This window comes from Barbus barbus (assembly GCF_936440315.1).
Source record: "Barbus barbus genome assembly, chromosome: 29".
Lineage (NCBI taxonomy): Eukaryota > Metazoa > Chordata > Actinopteri > Cypriniformes > Cyprinidae > Barbus > Barbus barbus.
In genome coordinates this window covers 9682501-9700691 of record NC_136757.1, presented here as the reverse complement: position 1 = coordinate 9700691, position 18191 = coordinate 9682501, and the positions used below count along the sequence as shown (strand labels likewise).

At 36.8% G+C, this 18191-nt stretch overlaps 2 protein-coding genes across 2 annotated transcripts in view; one reads left to right on the top strand and one right to left on the bottom strand.

Moving 5' to 3' along the window:
* The window catches only part of glt1d1 (glycosyltransferase 1 domain containing 1), a 38091-nt gene extending 36587 nt beyond the window's left edge, over positions 1–1504 (top strand). The window contains exon 12 of the mRNA XM_079383881.1: positions 176–1504. Within this exon, the coding sequence (XP_079240007.1) occupies positions 176–322 (147 nt within the window). The 3' untranslated portion in view covers positions 323–1504. The remainder of the gene's footprint in view (positions 1–175) is intronic.
* A 205-nt stretch (positions 1505–1709) lies between these two features.
* LOC306848887 (transmembrane protein 132D) overlaps positions 1710–18191 on the bottom strand; it is a 37856-nt gene continuing 21374 nt past the window's right edge. The window contains exons 3-9 of the mRNA XM_079383672.1: positions 12797–12934; positions 11349–11538; positions 9737–9880; positions 6569–6774; positions 5253–5517; positions 4945–5136; positions 1710–3892 (exon numbers count right to left, since the gene is read on the bottom strand). Coding sequence (XP_079239798.1) covers positions 2510–3892; positions 4945–5136; positions 5253–5517; positions 6569–6774; positions 9737–9880; positions 11349–11538; positions 12797–12934 — 2518 coding nt within the window. The 3' untranslated portion in view covers positions 1710–2509. The remainder of the gene's footprint in view (positions 3893–4944; positions 5137–5252; positions 5518–6568; positions 6775–9736; positions 9881–11348; positions 11539–12796; positions 12935–18191) is intronic.

Below are 18191 nucleotides of genomic sequence, written 5' to 3'. Positions count from 1 at the left end.
CTTTACTGTCACATTTCTTAAAAAAGAAGAAGAAAAGGTTTAAAGGTGCCTTTGTGGCTAAAAATCAAATAAACATTTTGGAAATAAATTGCATGGATATTTCATAGATAACATACAAAGAAAACAAGACATGTGAAGCCTTAACATTAATTTCAATGTTCTTGTTTTTTTACAGGAATTTGTAAGCATGTTCAGAAAACTCCTGGATGACTGTGGGCTCCAGGAAGGACTGGTGAGAAACGGAAAGAATTACATTACAACTTGCCACAACCCGATGAAGGAGAGAATAACCTATCAGAAACGGGTGGAGACTCTTCACTGACAGTATAATGGGATTACCATTTGTCTCAGGTCTTTAAGAACTTTAAACAGGTGAGGGCTTTGTGCTCTTTCTAGAGCTTTTGAGACTGAATTGCATTTTTCAGTTGGATATGCAAGTCTCTCCCATGACTGCCAAGATAATGGTGGCCATTTTTTTCTAAAAATAGGATAAAAAGGAAAGATATATTCAAAGGACATTGACTTTTTTAGTTTCTCGAGGTATGAAAGGGACACACATTTTACTATATACATTTGCTCAATGCTTAAATTACAATTTATCAGGTCTTGGAACAAGGATGGGTGACAGATCCGGCAGTTTCTCTTTTTGAGGGGTAGTAATTTATCTATAAGCGTGTGCCTGGCATTCATTTGACATTGCACATGGCCGAGCTCTTGCTGTGTGCACAGACAGACAGCTTGCAAGTATTTGTGTTCTACATTTGTTGTGTTGTGGTGCTTGATTGACAATTGGGTATAGAAGTGCCAGTGTTACCACAGTGGTTGTGAGTTTTCTGAGTTAAGGAATGTGTTGGCATTACTTTGCTAGCTAGAAAGATTTCTGCTCTTAGGAGGATCTCATCTTGAACTGAACAGGCAGCTTGTGTTCACGTGTGCATATGTGATATGACGTGACAGGCACGATATATGATAAACTAAAAATGGCTGAAATGTACTATACTTTTTTTTAAAACAAATGTAAAGTGGGAGATCCTCTAAAATAGATGTCGGATTCAGTTTCAGAGGTGCTGTTTAGCTTATTTGGTACAATTTACACCCTGATTTTAATGTAGTAAAAATTAGAGCTTTAAAAATGTTAAACTGTGTCAAGGCCAAGATTTACAGGCTTAATAAACTCAGAAGACATCTCTCTGATTCAACTTCCAAACTGGGTTTTCCCTAAAGCCAAGATGAAGAACAGTGATGCTCTCTGTACAATAAATGAAACACAAGATTATTTTTAAGGACACATTTTACTATTCGGAGGATTTTTAATTTATTAAAAGATACTTTGTTCAGGGATTAAGGTTTGTGTTTAGAGGTTGTGCTATAAACATATAAAATATTTATTCTGTTTATATCTAAGACTGTATGTCTCAAATCTTAAACCATGACTTTCTATGAATGTATCTACATTTCTTTTAATTTCATGACACAATAAAATATACTGTAAGCACTTGTATGCAAACTTCTGTTGAATTTCAGTTCAAACAGAGCTAGTGGTGCTCTGAACTCATGGGAATTTTTGGCCTGTGTGTGGTCTCAGCCATATGTTTGTACCAGAATATCATTATATTGTGGGAAAATCGGCCAACTCCAACTCTGGATTGGCGTGGCGTTTTGTGGGCAACCACCACTCCTTTTCTTCAGAAAATGTCAAATATGTTTTTATCAGTACTATTTTTATTTACCTCCACACCTGGAGTTACCACAAATGTTTTTACCAATATGAAAACCTGGGACATGCCAACAGTGCTTTATATTTGAGTATTGAAAAACAACAGATTACAAAAGATAAAAAACATCATTCATTTGTAATGAAATGGTTTCTATTTCATATCATAGCACAATACACTGAGCGTGGCCTTATCGTGTGGCTTTTTAATGAAAAATGAAACAATTGACTACATACAAATTCAAGGTGGTAAAATATCTTCTGTACAATAATCACATGCGATTTTGTATTAAAAAAATGGAAGGATGCAGAGTAACAGTCAAACAGAAGATATCAGTGTAATGAAGTGTTATCTCAGAGTTTGGCTTTAGAGAAAGAATGACAATTTACTCTATTAAATCTTTAAATTGCCCAGTGAAAAGCTCATTGAGAAATACAAAAAAAATTAACTTGGCTAATTACCCCAATGTGTTAGTTTTTAGTTTTTTTTGGTTGGGGGGATACTTTTAATAATCCTCAAAAATAGCAATATTGTGTTTCCTCCCTTTTATCATGATTAGTAATCAAGGCAAAATCACAAAGAAAATTTCACACCTGTCCTTATGAAAGCCATGAAAATCTTGAGCATAATCCTGTGTATCACTGACCAACAGAACGACTTTTCCAAAGAAAAAAGGCATTCAGGTGACCACAGGTTGGAGCTAAACTCTGCAGGAAAGTGGACCAGAGTTGCCCATCGCTGGCATAGAGATATATATAGTGGGTGCATAAATCAGACTGCTTGTTAGCCAACAATCATAGCTGTTGCAAAAACTCAGCAACTGGCACCTCAGGTGTCATACAACTGTCCTCCTTTCCCACCCAGTTAATTCCATGTCCATTCTCTTGTGGTAAAGTTTTGGGAGGAGTTTGCCGATCCAAGGATGTGAAGGTGGTGAACTGGACCCTTTTCCTTTTACTAGTGGGTGAGTGTAGGGATTCACTTCGGATGGGTTTTGCTGTAGGGGATCCTACACATGAAACATTAGTATCATTTGATATAGAAGACACCTGGCAAGAGGTCCTTCGGGTGAGGGTACCACAAGGCTCTGTATTGGGTGCTATGTCGATCACAGATGTATTATGAGCGTCCTGCTGTAATGGGCTTCCAGTGACGTTCATAACCAGCTCAGCATCTGTTCCCAGCCATACCCAGTCATGCCGGTGACCAGTCTGCTCAGAAACTTGAGCAGGCGTCTGCTTGTGCCTAAATTTAACCAAGTATGATACACAATTTACCATAAATACTATGATAGCCAAGCAGAAGACTCCCAGTAATGCATACATCCCGATCTCCAGGTCCGTAAGTGGACGGTTTGACAGTGGTCCTTCAATATCGTCGTTGTCATCATCATCATAGTCATTTTTTGGCTCCTGATTTGGGATTTCTACTTGGGGAGGGTAGTTATTGTAGTTCACTAAGTTCCCAGAAGCCCTCCCAGTGCTTAACATCGAACCCTCAGGAACCTCATTACTACTCCAGGAAATTCCTGTGCGACCATCACTGCCAGCTTTTCCCGTACTAAAGAAAGGTCCACTGTTTAAAATATTCCCAAGTTTACTGACTCCAGCCGAGGCATCGTTAGCCCGTCCCATTCCCAAATCATCTGCAATGCTGCCAACAGTTGAGTCTCGTGCAGTCGACTTGGCTGTGGTGGTGATCTTCATCAAGGCACTTTCCTCTCGCTCAAACTCTGAATTTCTGCTTGAAACCTGTTCTGACTGCTGCAGCTTCTTTTCAGAGTCTGCCTCCTCTCCTTCATCACCACGCTTACTGCTGTTGTCTTTCCCAGTGACACCAACAAATAATCCTGTGCTGTTTCCCATGTCATTATTGTTGATGCTGCTGTTGTCAGGACGTTTGCTGTTTGTCTGGAACTTTACTGTTAAACTCCCAGTGCCTACAGCTAAAGTGCTTTTGCGCTTGGATTTCTGACAGACCTCACAAATGGTCATCTCGGCTCTCACCAGAGTTCCTTGGCCTTCACCTTCTGCCACTATAGTCATAGGTGAGTCCTGCACAGAGATTACACCCTCATCCAGTGATGTCACAGCAAGGCGGTAGTGAGTAGAATCATAAATGTCCAATGGGGTGAGGGAGCCATCACTAAATTGGAGCCAGAAGCTCAACACTGCTTCCTGCAATGAGAATAAAATGTAATGTAATGTGAAGCAAGGCCACTGTGAAACAAAATGTCACCTATATACATACACACACACACAGTTGTAGTCAGAAGTTTACATACACCTTGCAGAATCTGCAAAATGTTAATTATTTTACCAAAATAAGACGGATCATACAAAAATAATGTTTTTTTTCTTTTAGTACTGACCTGACGTGAATAAGATATTTCACATAAAAAGCATTTACATATAGTCCACAAGAGAAAATAATAGTTGAATTTATAAAAATTACCCCATTCAAAAGTTTACGTACACTTGATTATTAATATTGTGTTGTTACCTGAATGATCCACAACTGTGTATTGTTTTGTTTTTTTTGGTGATAGTTGTTCATGAGTCCCTTGTTTGTCCTGAACAGTTAAACTTCCCTCTGTTCTTCAGAAAAATGCTTCAGGTCCCACAAATTATGTGGTTTTTCAGCATTTTTGTGTATTTGAACCCTTTCCAACTGTGACTATGATTTTGAGATCCATCTTTCCACCCTGAGGACAACTGAAGGACTCGTATACAACCATTACAGAAGGTTCAAATGCTCATTGATGCTCCAGGAGGAAAATTAATGCATTAAGAGCCAGGGGTGTAAACTTTTGAACAGAATCAAGATGTGTACATTTTTTCTTATTTTGCTATCATATTTTTTTTTTTCATTTAGTACTGCCCTTCAGAAGCTACAGAAAATATTTACATGTTTCCCAGAAGACAAAATAACTGAAATTTACCCTGATCTTCAAATTCAAAAAGTTTTCACCCCCTCGACTTTTACTGCATTTTGTTTCCTTCTGGAGCATCAGTGAGCGTTTGAACCTTCTGTAATAGATGCATATGAGTCCCTCAGTTGTCCTCGGTGTGAAAAGATGAATCAGTCATTGCTGGAAAGTCATTGTTGGAAAGGGTTAAAATACACAAAAATGCTGAAAAACCACAGAATTTGTGGGACCTGAAGACATAAAGACATTTATAGATGCCCCAAATTTTGGTTAAGGTTAAAGAAAGTGCTGTGAAATGACCTGTTTAGGATTGCTGAGCACTTCCTCTGTGGTTGCCGTGGCGCTGATGACTCGGTTACTTCCTGTGCTGAGCTGCAGGTTGAGTGTGAGACCACTGACCAACTGCAGGCCCAGTTCAGTGATGGTCACTCGATCATCCACAACCCTCACCGTCTTCTCTGCCAGGATGGAGTCTGACAATGGGGAAAGGACCTGAAAAAAGGAGACACCTAGTTATTAAGGCCTGCATGAGCTCAATACTGATTTATGTGTGGCCTGCTCCATTAATCTTGTCGTATGTAGGCCGAACTCAACAGATCCAATTTTACCTTTATAGATGTGGTGCCCACATCTTGTCCTGACAGAATCCTGCCTGCCTGCAGACGGGCAATATTGGTGTCCTCCACCTTCATGAAGTACCGCACCAGCCTGGTCACATCCACCTGCCAATCAGAGCCCAGGAAGAAGGCCTGTGGCTCCCGAGGGTCTGATTGCTCTGCCACAAAGTGTGTGAGGACTCGCACCAGAGCATGCTGGAACTGCAGCATACATCCCCGGCCCTTACGCTCTTCCTCACTGCTCCAGCCTGGTTTGCTGTCAGGGACATAGAGATGTTACTGACAACCCACTTTTAGTCATGTAACTCCACCTGTCACCTTTCATGGTCTTCAAAAACATCTTAGATAAGGCCTCATTTGGAAATTAAACCACACACCCATATTTATATCGTTCAAATAATGTTTAAAATGCCTTCAGACAAGCCGTGAACATGCATGAAATACTGATTGGATCAAACTGTGAATTAATGAGAGGATGTTTCTGCCTCATGTAATCCATTATGCAACAGTATTTAAACTACTCATAACCTTACACAATCTTATTCACAATTTTTCCACAATTCATAATCTACTTAAACTGTCTGAAAGTGGATTTGAAATTTAAAAGCATTTACTGGCTATAATGTTCTAACGCTCACAATTGTATTGTGTTAATGCTATTTTTCTCTTTTCAGAGAGCTTTACAATCAATACAATTATTTTTATATTGCGTAACTATTGTCTTTTAAAAACTTCAGATTATTCCCTGTTATTTTAATCCATGCATATTATAGATAATGTGTGTAAAATAGGCTATTAAAGACATTCTAAGATTTAATTATAACAGTTTAAATGAGTATTATTACCAGAAATGTAGTTGATGTAGTAAATTAATTAACCCCGTTTCATTTTGTGATTCCAGAGTTAAAAAAATTAAAATCTAGCTATATCTATCTAATTTTCAGTTTACATATCAAGTTGTTTTTTATTTATTTCTTTAGGTTTTTTTTATTATTATTATTATTTGTGGCCTTTTTAGATGTTTAATGAGGCCCCCTGTTTGAGAACAACTGTTCCTAAGCCTTGCCACAGAGAAAAGAAAGTAAAAAGAAAGCAACAGGTAAGTAAATAAAAAAGTGCAAAGAGATTTGCAAATGAACAAAAAAAAATAAAACAATGTCCAGGCAGACAGAACACTTAAATGCATTCTAATCTGATTACATGTATACAGAAATATTCCTTTGTTAGTTTTTCAGAATAGATGCTGATCACAAAATAGGCATTAACTAGAAATTGTGTATTTCAATGCGGTCACTCTGTGTTTGTACCTTTTGGTGGATATGATGGGGATCCTCCAGCTCTTGATCTGACTCAGCTCTGTATCAGACACTTCTATATTCAGTGGAAGACGAGGGAACCACACCTTCATCTCCAGCTGAGCGCTCAGGTAACTGTAGGTGAAGTTCACCAGCATCCGCAGTCGACCCTGGGTTTCTTTTCCATTCACATAGACAAAGTCGCATCTGTCGGACACCTGAGGGCATCCAAAAATGTTGTTTGTGTTATAACTCTGAACGAACAGGCTGAACATACTGTAGTTTTCATGTTCTGCTGGATTTGAACGGACTTGTGTAAGACGATTTGATGGTGCTTAGTCCAAGTAAAAACATGACTTTTGAGACCAAACATAATTTAGGTTCAGATCAGCGTTTACATTTTTTTTCAACTGCTTGAGATCGAATTGCTTTGGTAGTTATTTCCTTTATGAATGAACTCAACTTAGAAATTTATACCAAAATGAAATAGTGGTTGATTCTTACTCAATGGCCCTTATGCTGCATAAATGTAACCTTTAGACATTTACTGTCACATTTGAAATTTAATGCGTGGCATTGGGAGTCTCAAAGTCATTTAACAGTTCAGCATGGGCTTACCAAATGCATGCCGCCACATGATTAAATCAATTGTATATTTTATGATGCAATTAAATTTTAAAAAGACTGAGGAAGGCATGCAGGGGTGACTTTGACCGTCATACTGGTGCTGAAAAGCAAGTTTGCCTAGCCTAAACACTTTAGAGAATATGTACTGTTTTTATAGGTTAATGTGTCACCATGGCTTGTGCTGATTGGCAGTTTTACAGACGCATAGCTATAAACACCAGGGTTATTTACATGGCAGTGAAGCCTTTGTTTATGCCTAATGCATTAACAGCACATGCACCTCTGAGGGCCTAAACATAATACAGTATGTGTTCCAAAATGACAGGGAGCAGCAGGAAACAGTAGCAGGGAGAGGAAGTAGTTTGCAGAATTTTACATCTAACCAGGTAAAAAAATTATTGTTTTTCTGGTACAGTAGTTGCAGAGAGAGATTTATAGATGCAAGGATGGCTAGATGATTGACAGATTAGAAGAGATTATGAAACTATTTGTAACCTTTTTTACACTCCTTTCTGGAATAGGTTTGGGTTCTGGAATTTTAGTTAAAAATGTCCTCTCTCGCAAGACTGTAATTTTTTAAAGTCCAAACAGTGGTGTTTTCTATCACTCTATAATTGGTGCATTTCCCAAAAGCATAGTTAGCCACCTATGGTCACAAGTTATCTTGTTACCAACATAGTTCAATGATTCAGTGTTTCCCACAACCATAGTTTCAACAAACAGCATAGCAAAGTTGGAACTACATCTTTCAACTTGTGGAACAATAAGCTTATGACATCTGACTTAAACAGATCATGCTCTTGAGCACAATAAGTATCCCAGAACAGATTTCTCTCATCAGTGAGGTAAAAAAAAAAACTTGGAGTGGATCAGGAGAGGAGTGATTATAGAAAACTTGTCATAAAATTCACTCTGCTGTTCCAGACTATAGCTTTTGGTCTGTATCCTGCTTGATAAAGTTGCAGAGCTTTATGTTTAGCTTTCTCTAGAATCACTTTGGATAAAAAATATATTAACTAACCAGTCTTGAAATGTATTATTTAAAGCAATATTAAATGTTGTTCCAAACCATATGCTATTATTTACATGAAAACTCTCAAAAGTAGAACTATTCTGTACTACAACACAACATTAAACAGTTTTTGAAGAATCTGCACACAGCTGTTGTCTACACAACAATGATTCATACTGTCAATGCTATATCAAGCTCCAAAAGGCTAAAAATAAAATAAAATAAAATGAAAATAGCCCATACAATCTGTGTGACAAAGTCTTCTGGAGCCATGTGAGTGCTTTCAGTTTGTGTTCTTCTGGAAAAAAAAAACAAAAATAGCAGCACATTGGTTTGGAAAAACAAGTTTATATATTATAGCAGAATTTTCATTTTGGGGGAAAATATTCCAAACATGAGTCTCATCGTGTTTCTTGCTCATGTATAATCTATTAATCTAAAGTTTGGATATATTTTTTTTTACTGAGAACATCAAAGTAATTTTCTGTGTAATTCTAAGAAATGAGGCCAGAAAGAGATGTTGTTTTTGAATGAGACAGGACTGAAGTTCTTCTAAGTCTCTGATCTTGGCTGTAGTCACAGTATGGTGCTGAGCTGTTTTCTCAGATTAACTCCTCAACAAAGAGGATACAAGCCTCCTGAGTGAGGTCAAAACGTGTTTTAATGACTTTCAGATGACTGTCCCAAGAACACAGGCTCAGTGGCAGACATTGCATATACAAGAGAAGCCTTTGAGAGGTCTCTTTTCAGACCTTACCTCTGTCTGACAATGGCATGCATAAACAAACACACAACCTTGTGCATCTATACATATTTTGTCATTGGGTTAATGACAAATAAGAAGAAAATGTGCTAAGTTCTTAGAAATGTAATCTTTGTGTTAGTTTCATATGGTTTTGAACAAACTATTCAAGAAACAGCATTCTAGAAATCAAATTTAATTTTGAAAATTATATGTGGTGTGTACAGATTGTAGTTTCTTTTTCAAAACATTTTTAAATATACTTTTCAATGTAAAAACTTCAACTATATCAATAATTAATACTATATCATGTTTTTTATTATTATTATTAATTCATGTTATTATTTGTCACACAACGTGATCTGAACTAATCTTCTCATCATAAAAAGTCAGATTTTCTGACTTTTATTCTATTTTAAGACCTTGACACACAAGCAGGCTTATATTTCATTTCCAACTTTGATTTAACAAAGGTTTTTCAAATATTAATTAGAAGTAGAGAAATGGTGTTAAAATAATTGATGAGTCTATAAAATAATAATAAAATGAATGCAAACTCTTTAATAATGTTTACTTTTTAATATAATTATTTTAATAAGGCCATTTTCTTCATTATGATATCAGAATGTTTTATTTTTTACATAATGTCCTTAAAATAAATTAAAATGAAAACATGCTCATTATGTGAGAGTTGCATATTGACCTATTATTCACAGGGATGAGAGATTGATATGATTTGATATGACAGCTACTGTATCCAAGCTGAGATACAAGAGTAAATACAGTATAATGACTGTACCTTAAGAACGTCTTCATCCGTGGAGCTGCAGTCAGCAAACTCTGAGACATCCGTTATAGAACCATCCTGTTCCACAGCAATAGTTCTTACTCCCACTGTAACCCTCTTACCGGTCAGCACTGCAGTGTTCAACAGCTCAGTGTCCTACACAGGGGACAGAGATCAAAATTAAATGTTGGATCTTAATACTGAGCTAAGCTTAAACCTTAGCACTCCTACAAATGGAGGTCAGAGATTCAACATGTTACGATAACACTATGCAATCTAGTGATGAAATTAAAGTCATAATATCAGTGCACCTTTTACACCATTTTCACAGGTAAAAATAGAATGTTCAGGGACATAAAGCGGATTTTAGGTTGGAATAGACTATTTTATAATAGACTGTAAATCTATTTAGATAATCGGCCAGAGACGCACTATACAGGCTGATACAATTTTATGTAATCAAAGTCATTTTAATGAGAGCAAGTGAAAAGCAAAACTGCATTATTTTATGGGACAAAACCCCATTTCCCAATATTGTCTTCTGTGAATGGGAAGCACCAGCTTAGTGGGGTAAACCTCTGAACTTTAAAGATCCTGACAGATGCAAAATGCAAGCTCACATAATTAAAACAGGTTTTCAGGAAACAAAGGTCACTTAATTTACCTTTATGTAATGGATTAAAAATAAGCATAAGCTATATCAATATTGTTTTACTAGAAATGAAAAAAGGAATTTTCCATTAGGCTGATCAAATAGCACTGTTTTGTCCATGAATAAAACTAGATTAATTTCTTATCCAATATAATGCTCTCTGAAATGAGAAAATCCCTTGCCCTGTAAAACCGCCTAAAAGGGACTAGCAATAGCAAGTTGTAAATCACAGATTTCCCACATTCTCGGCTGTCACTGGGGTAGTGCCCTGTAACACATTAGTTTAGGGACCAATTCTCACTATTAACTAGTTGCTTATTAGCATGCATATTACAAGCATATTGGCTCATTATTGGTACCTATAAAGCACATATCAATGCCTTATTCTGCATAACCATACTTTAGATCCCTTAATCCTACTGCATACCTACAGTAAACCTAACAACTACCTTACTATTAATAAGCAGCAGATTAGGAGTTTACTGAGGAAAAAATCTTAGTTAATAATTAGTAAATAGTGAGAACTGGTCCCCAAATAAAGTGTGACCAACATTTCTTATACTTAAGTTTAATTTTGTATAACTCTTACAAGTATAAAAAAGTAGACTGAAAGTATACTCTCCTAAAGAAGTACTGGCAAACACTAGGGGTTTTTGGCCATTTTCATTCCTGTGCTGTTTTCGGATTTCTGGGACAGTGTCCAGCTGTATATTAGAGCTGCTAAAGAAAATCTGATTGATTATGCCTAAATCTGCTCATGTTTGGACACAATCCAAAGGCCAGAATGATCGGTCTTGCAGATGAAGCTTGTCACATTTACAAGCTCTGTCACAGTGTTGAGCCCCTGGTACCGTGCTTGATCAAATCTGTCTTTCAAAATGCCAGTGAATAAGTAATGAAGATGCTTTACTGTCTCAGATAGAGACTTTTTCCTTTTTTTTTTACTATCTTTAATGAAGTACCATAACCTACCATAACTAGAGGAGCCAGGCCTACAAAGTCTCTCTGAGTGGCGTAGATCCTCATGGTGCCTTCAGACGCCCCCATCATTTTGACTTCATCAGGAAGTGTCAACTCCCACTTAATCACCTGAATCTCTGATTGACTGCTGACATCTTCCACTTCAAAATCCATCTGAAGAACTGCTTGGAGTTTACTTAACCTGAAATAGAATGTGCTATTAAACACCTCACATAATATACTGTAAAGCCTCTTAATCTTCTGTGATCAAATGAACACCTGCAATTGCAAGTTGCTGTTTGATTCTAAATAAGTGAGTGCAATTATAAGTCAATAATTGTATATTGATCATACCATTGTTGCCATTCCTAATAACCCATTTTACATCTTACTTAAGAAGAAATTGTAAAGAACATTGACTCCAGCTGGTTAAATGTTTATGCAAATATAGCATAGAAAAATTGAGTTAATTCTGAGAAAAGGTAGTTTCTTAACTTAAAAGGATAGTTCACCCAGACATGAAAATTGCATCATTTTCTCACCCTAAAATGTTTACAAACCTGCATGACTTTCTTCTGCAAAACATAAAACATATTTTGAGAAATGTTTCAAATCTGTTTAGTTACGAACATTCTTTAAAGTATCTAGCTGATATTTTTTAACAGTTGTATAGTAGCAACTGTATTGAGCTGTCTGAGTTCACTCCTTCACTTCCCAGTTGTTAAAAACTGTAAAGTTTGTTCAATTAAATTAAACCTTCCTTCTAGCCCACAGCGAACCCTGTTATAGGCGGCATAGAGCCTTGATTCATCTCTTTCTTTCTTCTTTATAATTTCTAGTGAAATCAAAAAATAAATGCAACCAAATACATGACAAACATATGCCATTTAAAGTGGTTTAAAAATGCTGTCAGTCAAACAAGATTGTTATTCATGATTTAGTGACTTTGCTCTCAAGGCAAGAAATGCCACATCATCTCATGCTCAAATCAAAGGCTGAAATCCTAGAATCGTTTCTGACATAAATAGTGAGGAGAATTCAGGTTAGGCTTTCACTAATAGGATTCTGAGACACACACACACACTGCTGTACAACCCTGACATTTGTGCTCACATCTAATGGATATTAAACCTGCACATACATACAGAGCTCAATGGCAAACATATATGTGCACATAGTGAAGTCAGTTCATTCTCTGGTGGTTTTGTGGTTAATTCACTTTAAAGTGAAAGCATAAATCCAAACAAAGTGCTTTTATTAAACTGATAAGGACTAATCAACAAATTACTGGAATAATTATAAGACCAATTTGCTTTAGAATGTAAAATTGCTGTTTCCATGAACAATATTTCCTTCCTGGTAATGTTTAATTAGTCGCCAATGAGAGTTGGTTAATCACTCACTGCCTAATCATCTGATTAAAAGTAATTTATTAAATTTTCCCTAACAGACACACTCACCTTTTCACATTTGTAGTTGACTTCCTCTGACAGATTACTCCAACACTCCCATCTGGGCCTGTGTCTAGGGTGATGACCCATAGTAATGTGTTGCTAGGTGTGGCTGTACGGAAGGACACACCCTTTTTTACCATGGCTCTGTTAGGAGTAAAAAAATAAAAATTTGAAGGAATATCTTGATTACATTTGGCCTAGTATCACTTTCAACAAATGCGTGAATTACAAACAAATTGCAATGTTTAATAGTAAAACAAACAAATAGGTTAGTTACTGGTTAAACTAATAACACAACACATCTTTCACGCTATCTCATAGAGTGTTATTACAAACAAATTTGAGTTGGAAAATCTAAAAATAAAAAATAATAAAATGTACTGGGTATAATTCGATAACGTGTTGTACCCCAAGGCTTGATTCTGGGCCCTTTGTTATTTATATATTTCCACTGGTGTAATTAATCAGTGTAACATCTTCTTCAGTAAAAGTATACTGTTATCAGTTCTTGCATTTTCTGGAAATCATATCCTTATCTTGGCATATCTAGCAACAGACTTTTTGAGCTGCAAGAACACCTGTCAGAAAGTTTGTAAGGTAAAACCATCTCGGAAAAGGTGGGTCTTCGCATTTATCTTCTTTAATAAAGCACCACAGATACCTAAAATCTTACACATTTAGATGGATATCATATTGTTGTTTTTGAAAGTGTAATTATGCACATTCCTAGTATGTATGTTTTAAAATGTGTTTCATTTATTACTGGTTCCATCCTCATTGAAAAGCAATGCTTGTGTTTCTATACATAGCAGATTTGCATGTGTGGGTGGATGGCACGGCTGTATGGCAGGGGAGATGAGGCCAAGGATGTTCTGTTCAAGGAGTGTAAAGCTGAGGCTTACTGTTTGGTTTCCAATACAGGGGCAAAGAAAACGATGTTAGTCTCTGTTCCCCAACAGAGGACAGGAAATCAAGGACATCTACATCAGACCCAGTTAGCCAAGCCAAGGTGTTCATGACAACCCAAACCTATAGACAGTCACTCAAATGAGCACAAAAACCCCACAATATTTTATTGTTTTGAAGCTCACTCAAAGAAACAAACAACTGAAATGAGACACTTTGGTCATATATTGTACAATCCAAATGTTCGTCTATTCAACCACAGCAGCTCTTAGAAGTTCATTTAAGGCCATCTGAGGCAAATGTCTAAATGTTCTTGTTCCTCCCAAACCTTGACAAACTGTCACACTGACCCCATATCACACTATAATCAGAATAATGTATCAATATAATTGATCATCCAACTGCAACATTATGTACCCATGGGTAAAAGGAAGTTTGTCAGCTCAATAGTGTCAACATCCTCTTTAGCTCAAGGGACCATTAGAGCTCTTGGAACAGAATCTAAAAGCTTCCCGAGAACCAATACAGCCACACAGAGTGACATAAAGGATATCAATATAAGCATAATGACAAAAGATTGTTAAAAATATGTCTGCTGCAAAATGCACCTTCCGGATTTCAGCACAATCTAAATCTTTTGTAATGTCAGAGCCATATTTGTGTTTTCATCTGTTGCTGAAGGGTCTTTTTTTCTCCATGAGTGTCTGTCATAGATATTGGGGTTATAAAAATCCATAGGCAAGCTATTAGTCTCACAGGGGCTGTATTATAAGACCCTAGCTGCCTGCCTGCTAGACAGCTTGGTAAGGGCATTTGAACATACGCATATAATCATGTTTGCAAACATATACAGTAAACACAGGGAAGCTTATGTTGTTGATTTTATTAATGAAAACAGTAAGATTTGTGTATTTTATGCATGTAATACAGGGTTACAGTTATGTTGGTTATGTTGCTTGTTTAGAAAATATTATATTTTTGTGTTCAAAATTGTGTGTATGTGAGTGTAAGACCATCTGTACTCTGTAAGATGTAATCACTGTCTCGAATGAAGGGCTCATGGGAGCACTAATCTTGGCATTGACAGAGAAGATTCTGAGACTCTTCAAACGTAAGACCAGATTTAACCCTCCCTTTCTTGAACGAAAATTTTTAATCTTTCACAATACCACTTTTTCTTTTGTCATCTTTTTGTTTGTGACTGCTTCTGACTGCATTTTCCCTCCTAGTACCAGATGCATCAAGTGAAGCACAAAGGTTTCAACTGCAATATATCATAATGCTTTAATATTATAAATTTGATTAAACATGTCTTTATTGAGAAAGTATATAAGATAACAGAAAAATCTTCAATGGAGACAATTTTTAACTATCATCCTACCCTCCCACCCTCAGCATCCACATGTTCCATTACACAGGGCTAAATAAAATAAAATTAAATTAAAAAGAATAAAACAAAAGGGAGAATAAGTTCTGCTACACATGGGCTAAGACAGACAAATATTACCACATCAAATAAAGCACATCACATTTGCATCAATCACTGGATTGAGAGGAATCTAGCATTCCTTGAATTAACATTTCGTTGTTTTCAAGGAATTGTATAAAAAGGGCCCATATTTTATAGTAATCTTTCAGTTTACCCTTAATACTGTATGTAAGTTTTTCCAAAACAATACAGTGTGATATATCTTTTAACCAATGACCAATTGATGGACCTTCTATTTTCTTCCAGTAAAATGCAATTGACCGTCTTGCGAGAACTAAACAGATATCTATCATTTTCATTTGATGTCTTGAAACTGATATACCAACAGGAATTAGACCTAGCACACACATTTCAGGAGTCATTGGAACTGGTTTTAAAATAATTGAAGATATTAATGTCATCACTTTTTGCCAGAATGTCTGAATATTATACATTTTGATTAGAATTGTCATTATAAACTAACTTCTCATTCCTGATTTGAAACACTAAATGATTGCATTATATTTATGTGTTTGTACAATAAAATTTCTGTGAAAACAGAAATATATATATTAGTGCTGTCAAACAATTAATCGTGATTAATCACATCCAAAACAAAAGTTTTTGATTACATAATATATGTGTGTGTACTGTGTATATATAAATACACAGACAAATACACAGACATGCCATATATATTTTGAAAATTATATTTACATTCATATAATTTACATTATAAATATATTTATTTAATAAATAAAAATGTCCTTTTTTTGAAATATATACATGCATGTGTGTGTTCATTTATAAAAAAAAATTATAAAGTATGTTCATTTATGCACTCAATATTTGTTTGGGGATCCTTCAGCACAAAAATGACAGCATCAGTGAGGTGTGGCATGGAAGCGATTAGCCTGTGGCACTGCTGAGGCACTATTGAGCCTTCAGCTCGTCTGTAATGTTGGATCGACTGCTTCTCATCTTTCTTTTGAAAATATCACATGCATATGGGATTCAAGTCAGGTATGTTGGCTGACCAATCAAGCACAGCAATATCATGGTCAGCAAACTGGACTTGGACTTGAAGCAGCTTGGATTCTGTGCCTCTCCACTCTTCCTCCAGACTCCAGACCTTGATTTCCAAATGAAATACAAAATTTACTTGTATCTGAAAAGAGGACTTTGAACCACTGAGCAGTGAGCAACAGTCCAGTTCTTTTTCTCCTTAGCCCAGGTAAGATGCTTCTGACGTTGTTTCTGTTTCAGAAGTGGCTTGGTGGCCCTTTTCCTGAAGACGTCTGAGCGTGGTGACTCTTGATGCACTGACTCCAGTTCATCTTTGGAACATAAATTAAGATATTTTTGATAAAATTCGAGAGCTTTCTGCAGTCATGCAACTTACACATTCAAGGTCCAGAGAAGATATCATTAAGTATATCATTAACTAATCCAATTTTATTAAGTGACGTGAGTGCTTAACAAGAAAAAATAAATAATAATTTATCACTTTATATTGGAAAATATTATCCAAACACAAATGTAGTGGTATAGCGAACACTCATTCATGTGCGTTGTGTTGATGCGAGTCATCTATGGCATGAACACAACACAAATACATTTTAATGTTGTCGTGAAAACACAATGTAGATATTTTCATAAATAAAAGTTGTAAATTATGTTTTATTGTGCAAAAGCACTCGCGTCACTTAATAAAATTGAGGTTAATCCACTGAAGTCACATGGAGTACTATAACGATGTCTTTCCTACCGTTCTGGGCTTTGAATGTATAAGTTGTGTTGCTGCCTATGGAGGGAAAGCTCTCAGATTTCTGCCGAGGGGGAAAAGATGGTGGTATGAGAGGTCGCAAAATTTTCTGCTCCGCGCATTTCCTATTATTTAATGGCTTATTTAGCACTTATTGGGTGACGTAGTTTGAGAATACTATTTGTGAACCTTAGTAAACAACATGCCAAATAATCCTAAAAAACAGTTGATATTACTGAGGATGCTGGCGATACGCAGAGTGTGGACGGCGCTGTCTTGGACCAGGGAGATTTCAGAGAACTCCTTGGCAGCATTAGATATGAGGTTGCCGCGCTCAGAGTGGAGATCCTTGTTGAGCTTAAATCATCTATCTCCGTGGTGAAAACTTCACTGTTTGAGCAAGAACAGAAACTGAAGGATGTGGAAGAATCCCTTACCGAAATAGATGGCCGTGGTACTGTCCTGGAGTCTACGTGCTCAGCGCTGTCGAAAGACAATGAAAAACTGAGGGCCAAACTTGATGATTTGGAAAAAAAAATCGGGTGTGATCGGCATCCCCGAAGGCACCGAGGTGTCACATCCTTCTACATTTATTGAAACATTATTACTCGAGGTATTCAGGGCCCAAGGCTCCCTAGCACCCCCCGCCGAAACCTAATCAAGCCCCCAGGCTGTTCATCGTGCGAATGATTCACTACCAGACGAGGGAACTGGTTCTCTGCCTGGCGAGGAAAAAAGGACAGGTGTTATAGGCTACAAAGGAACGCGTATACACTTCTACCCTGATGTCAGCACAGTGGCCGCAAAGCGGAGAGCGGCTTTTAATCAGGTTAAGGCTCAACTCAGAGGAGCGGGCATTGAATTTGGCTTGTTTTTCCCTGCACGTCTACGAATCAATCATGATGGAACAAGACATTTTTTTGACTGTCCATTTTTGAATTTGTGAAGGGAATCCTCCCCCCTTTAAGCGAATGTGTAAGATGCACATTACGGCAGAGAATGTGTCTGTATTCTTGCTTTATACAACTCTCCGCTGAGATTGGGTAACCTTGTGATTCGAGAGGATGGAGAGCTGAAGAGACTAATTTAAGTTTGTTCTGAACCACACTCTTTATTTTAAGTTCAAAATGTCACTTGTTTCTGTTATCAGTAGTATTTTAGTTCCAATGGAGTAGAAACACAAGCTGGTGAGTTATGGTTCTTAGTATACCAGCAGATGTTTTTTGTTCGAGGTCGTTTGTGACAAGGGTGGGGGGAGGTGG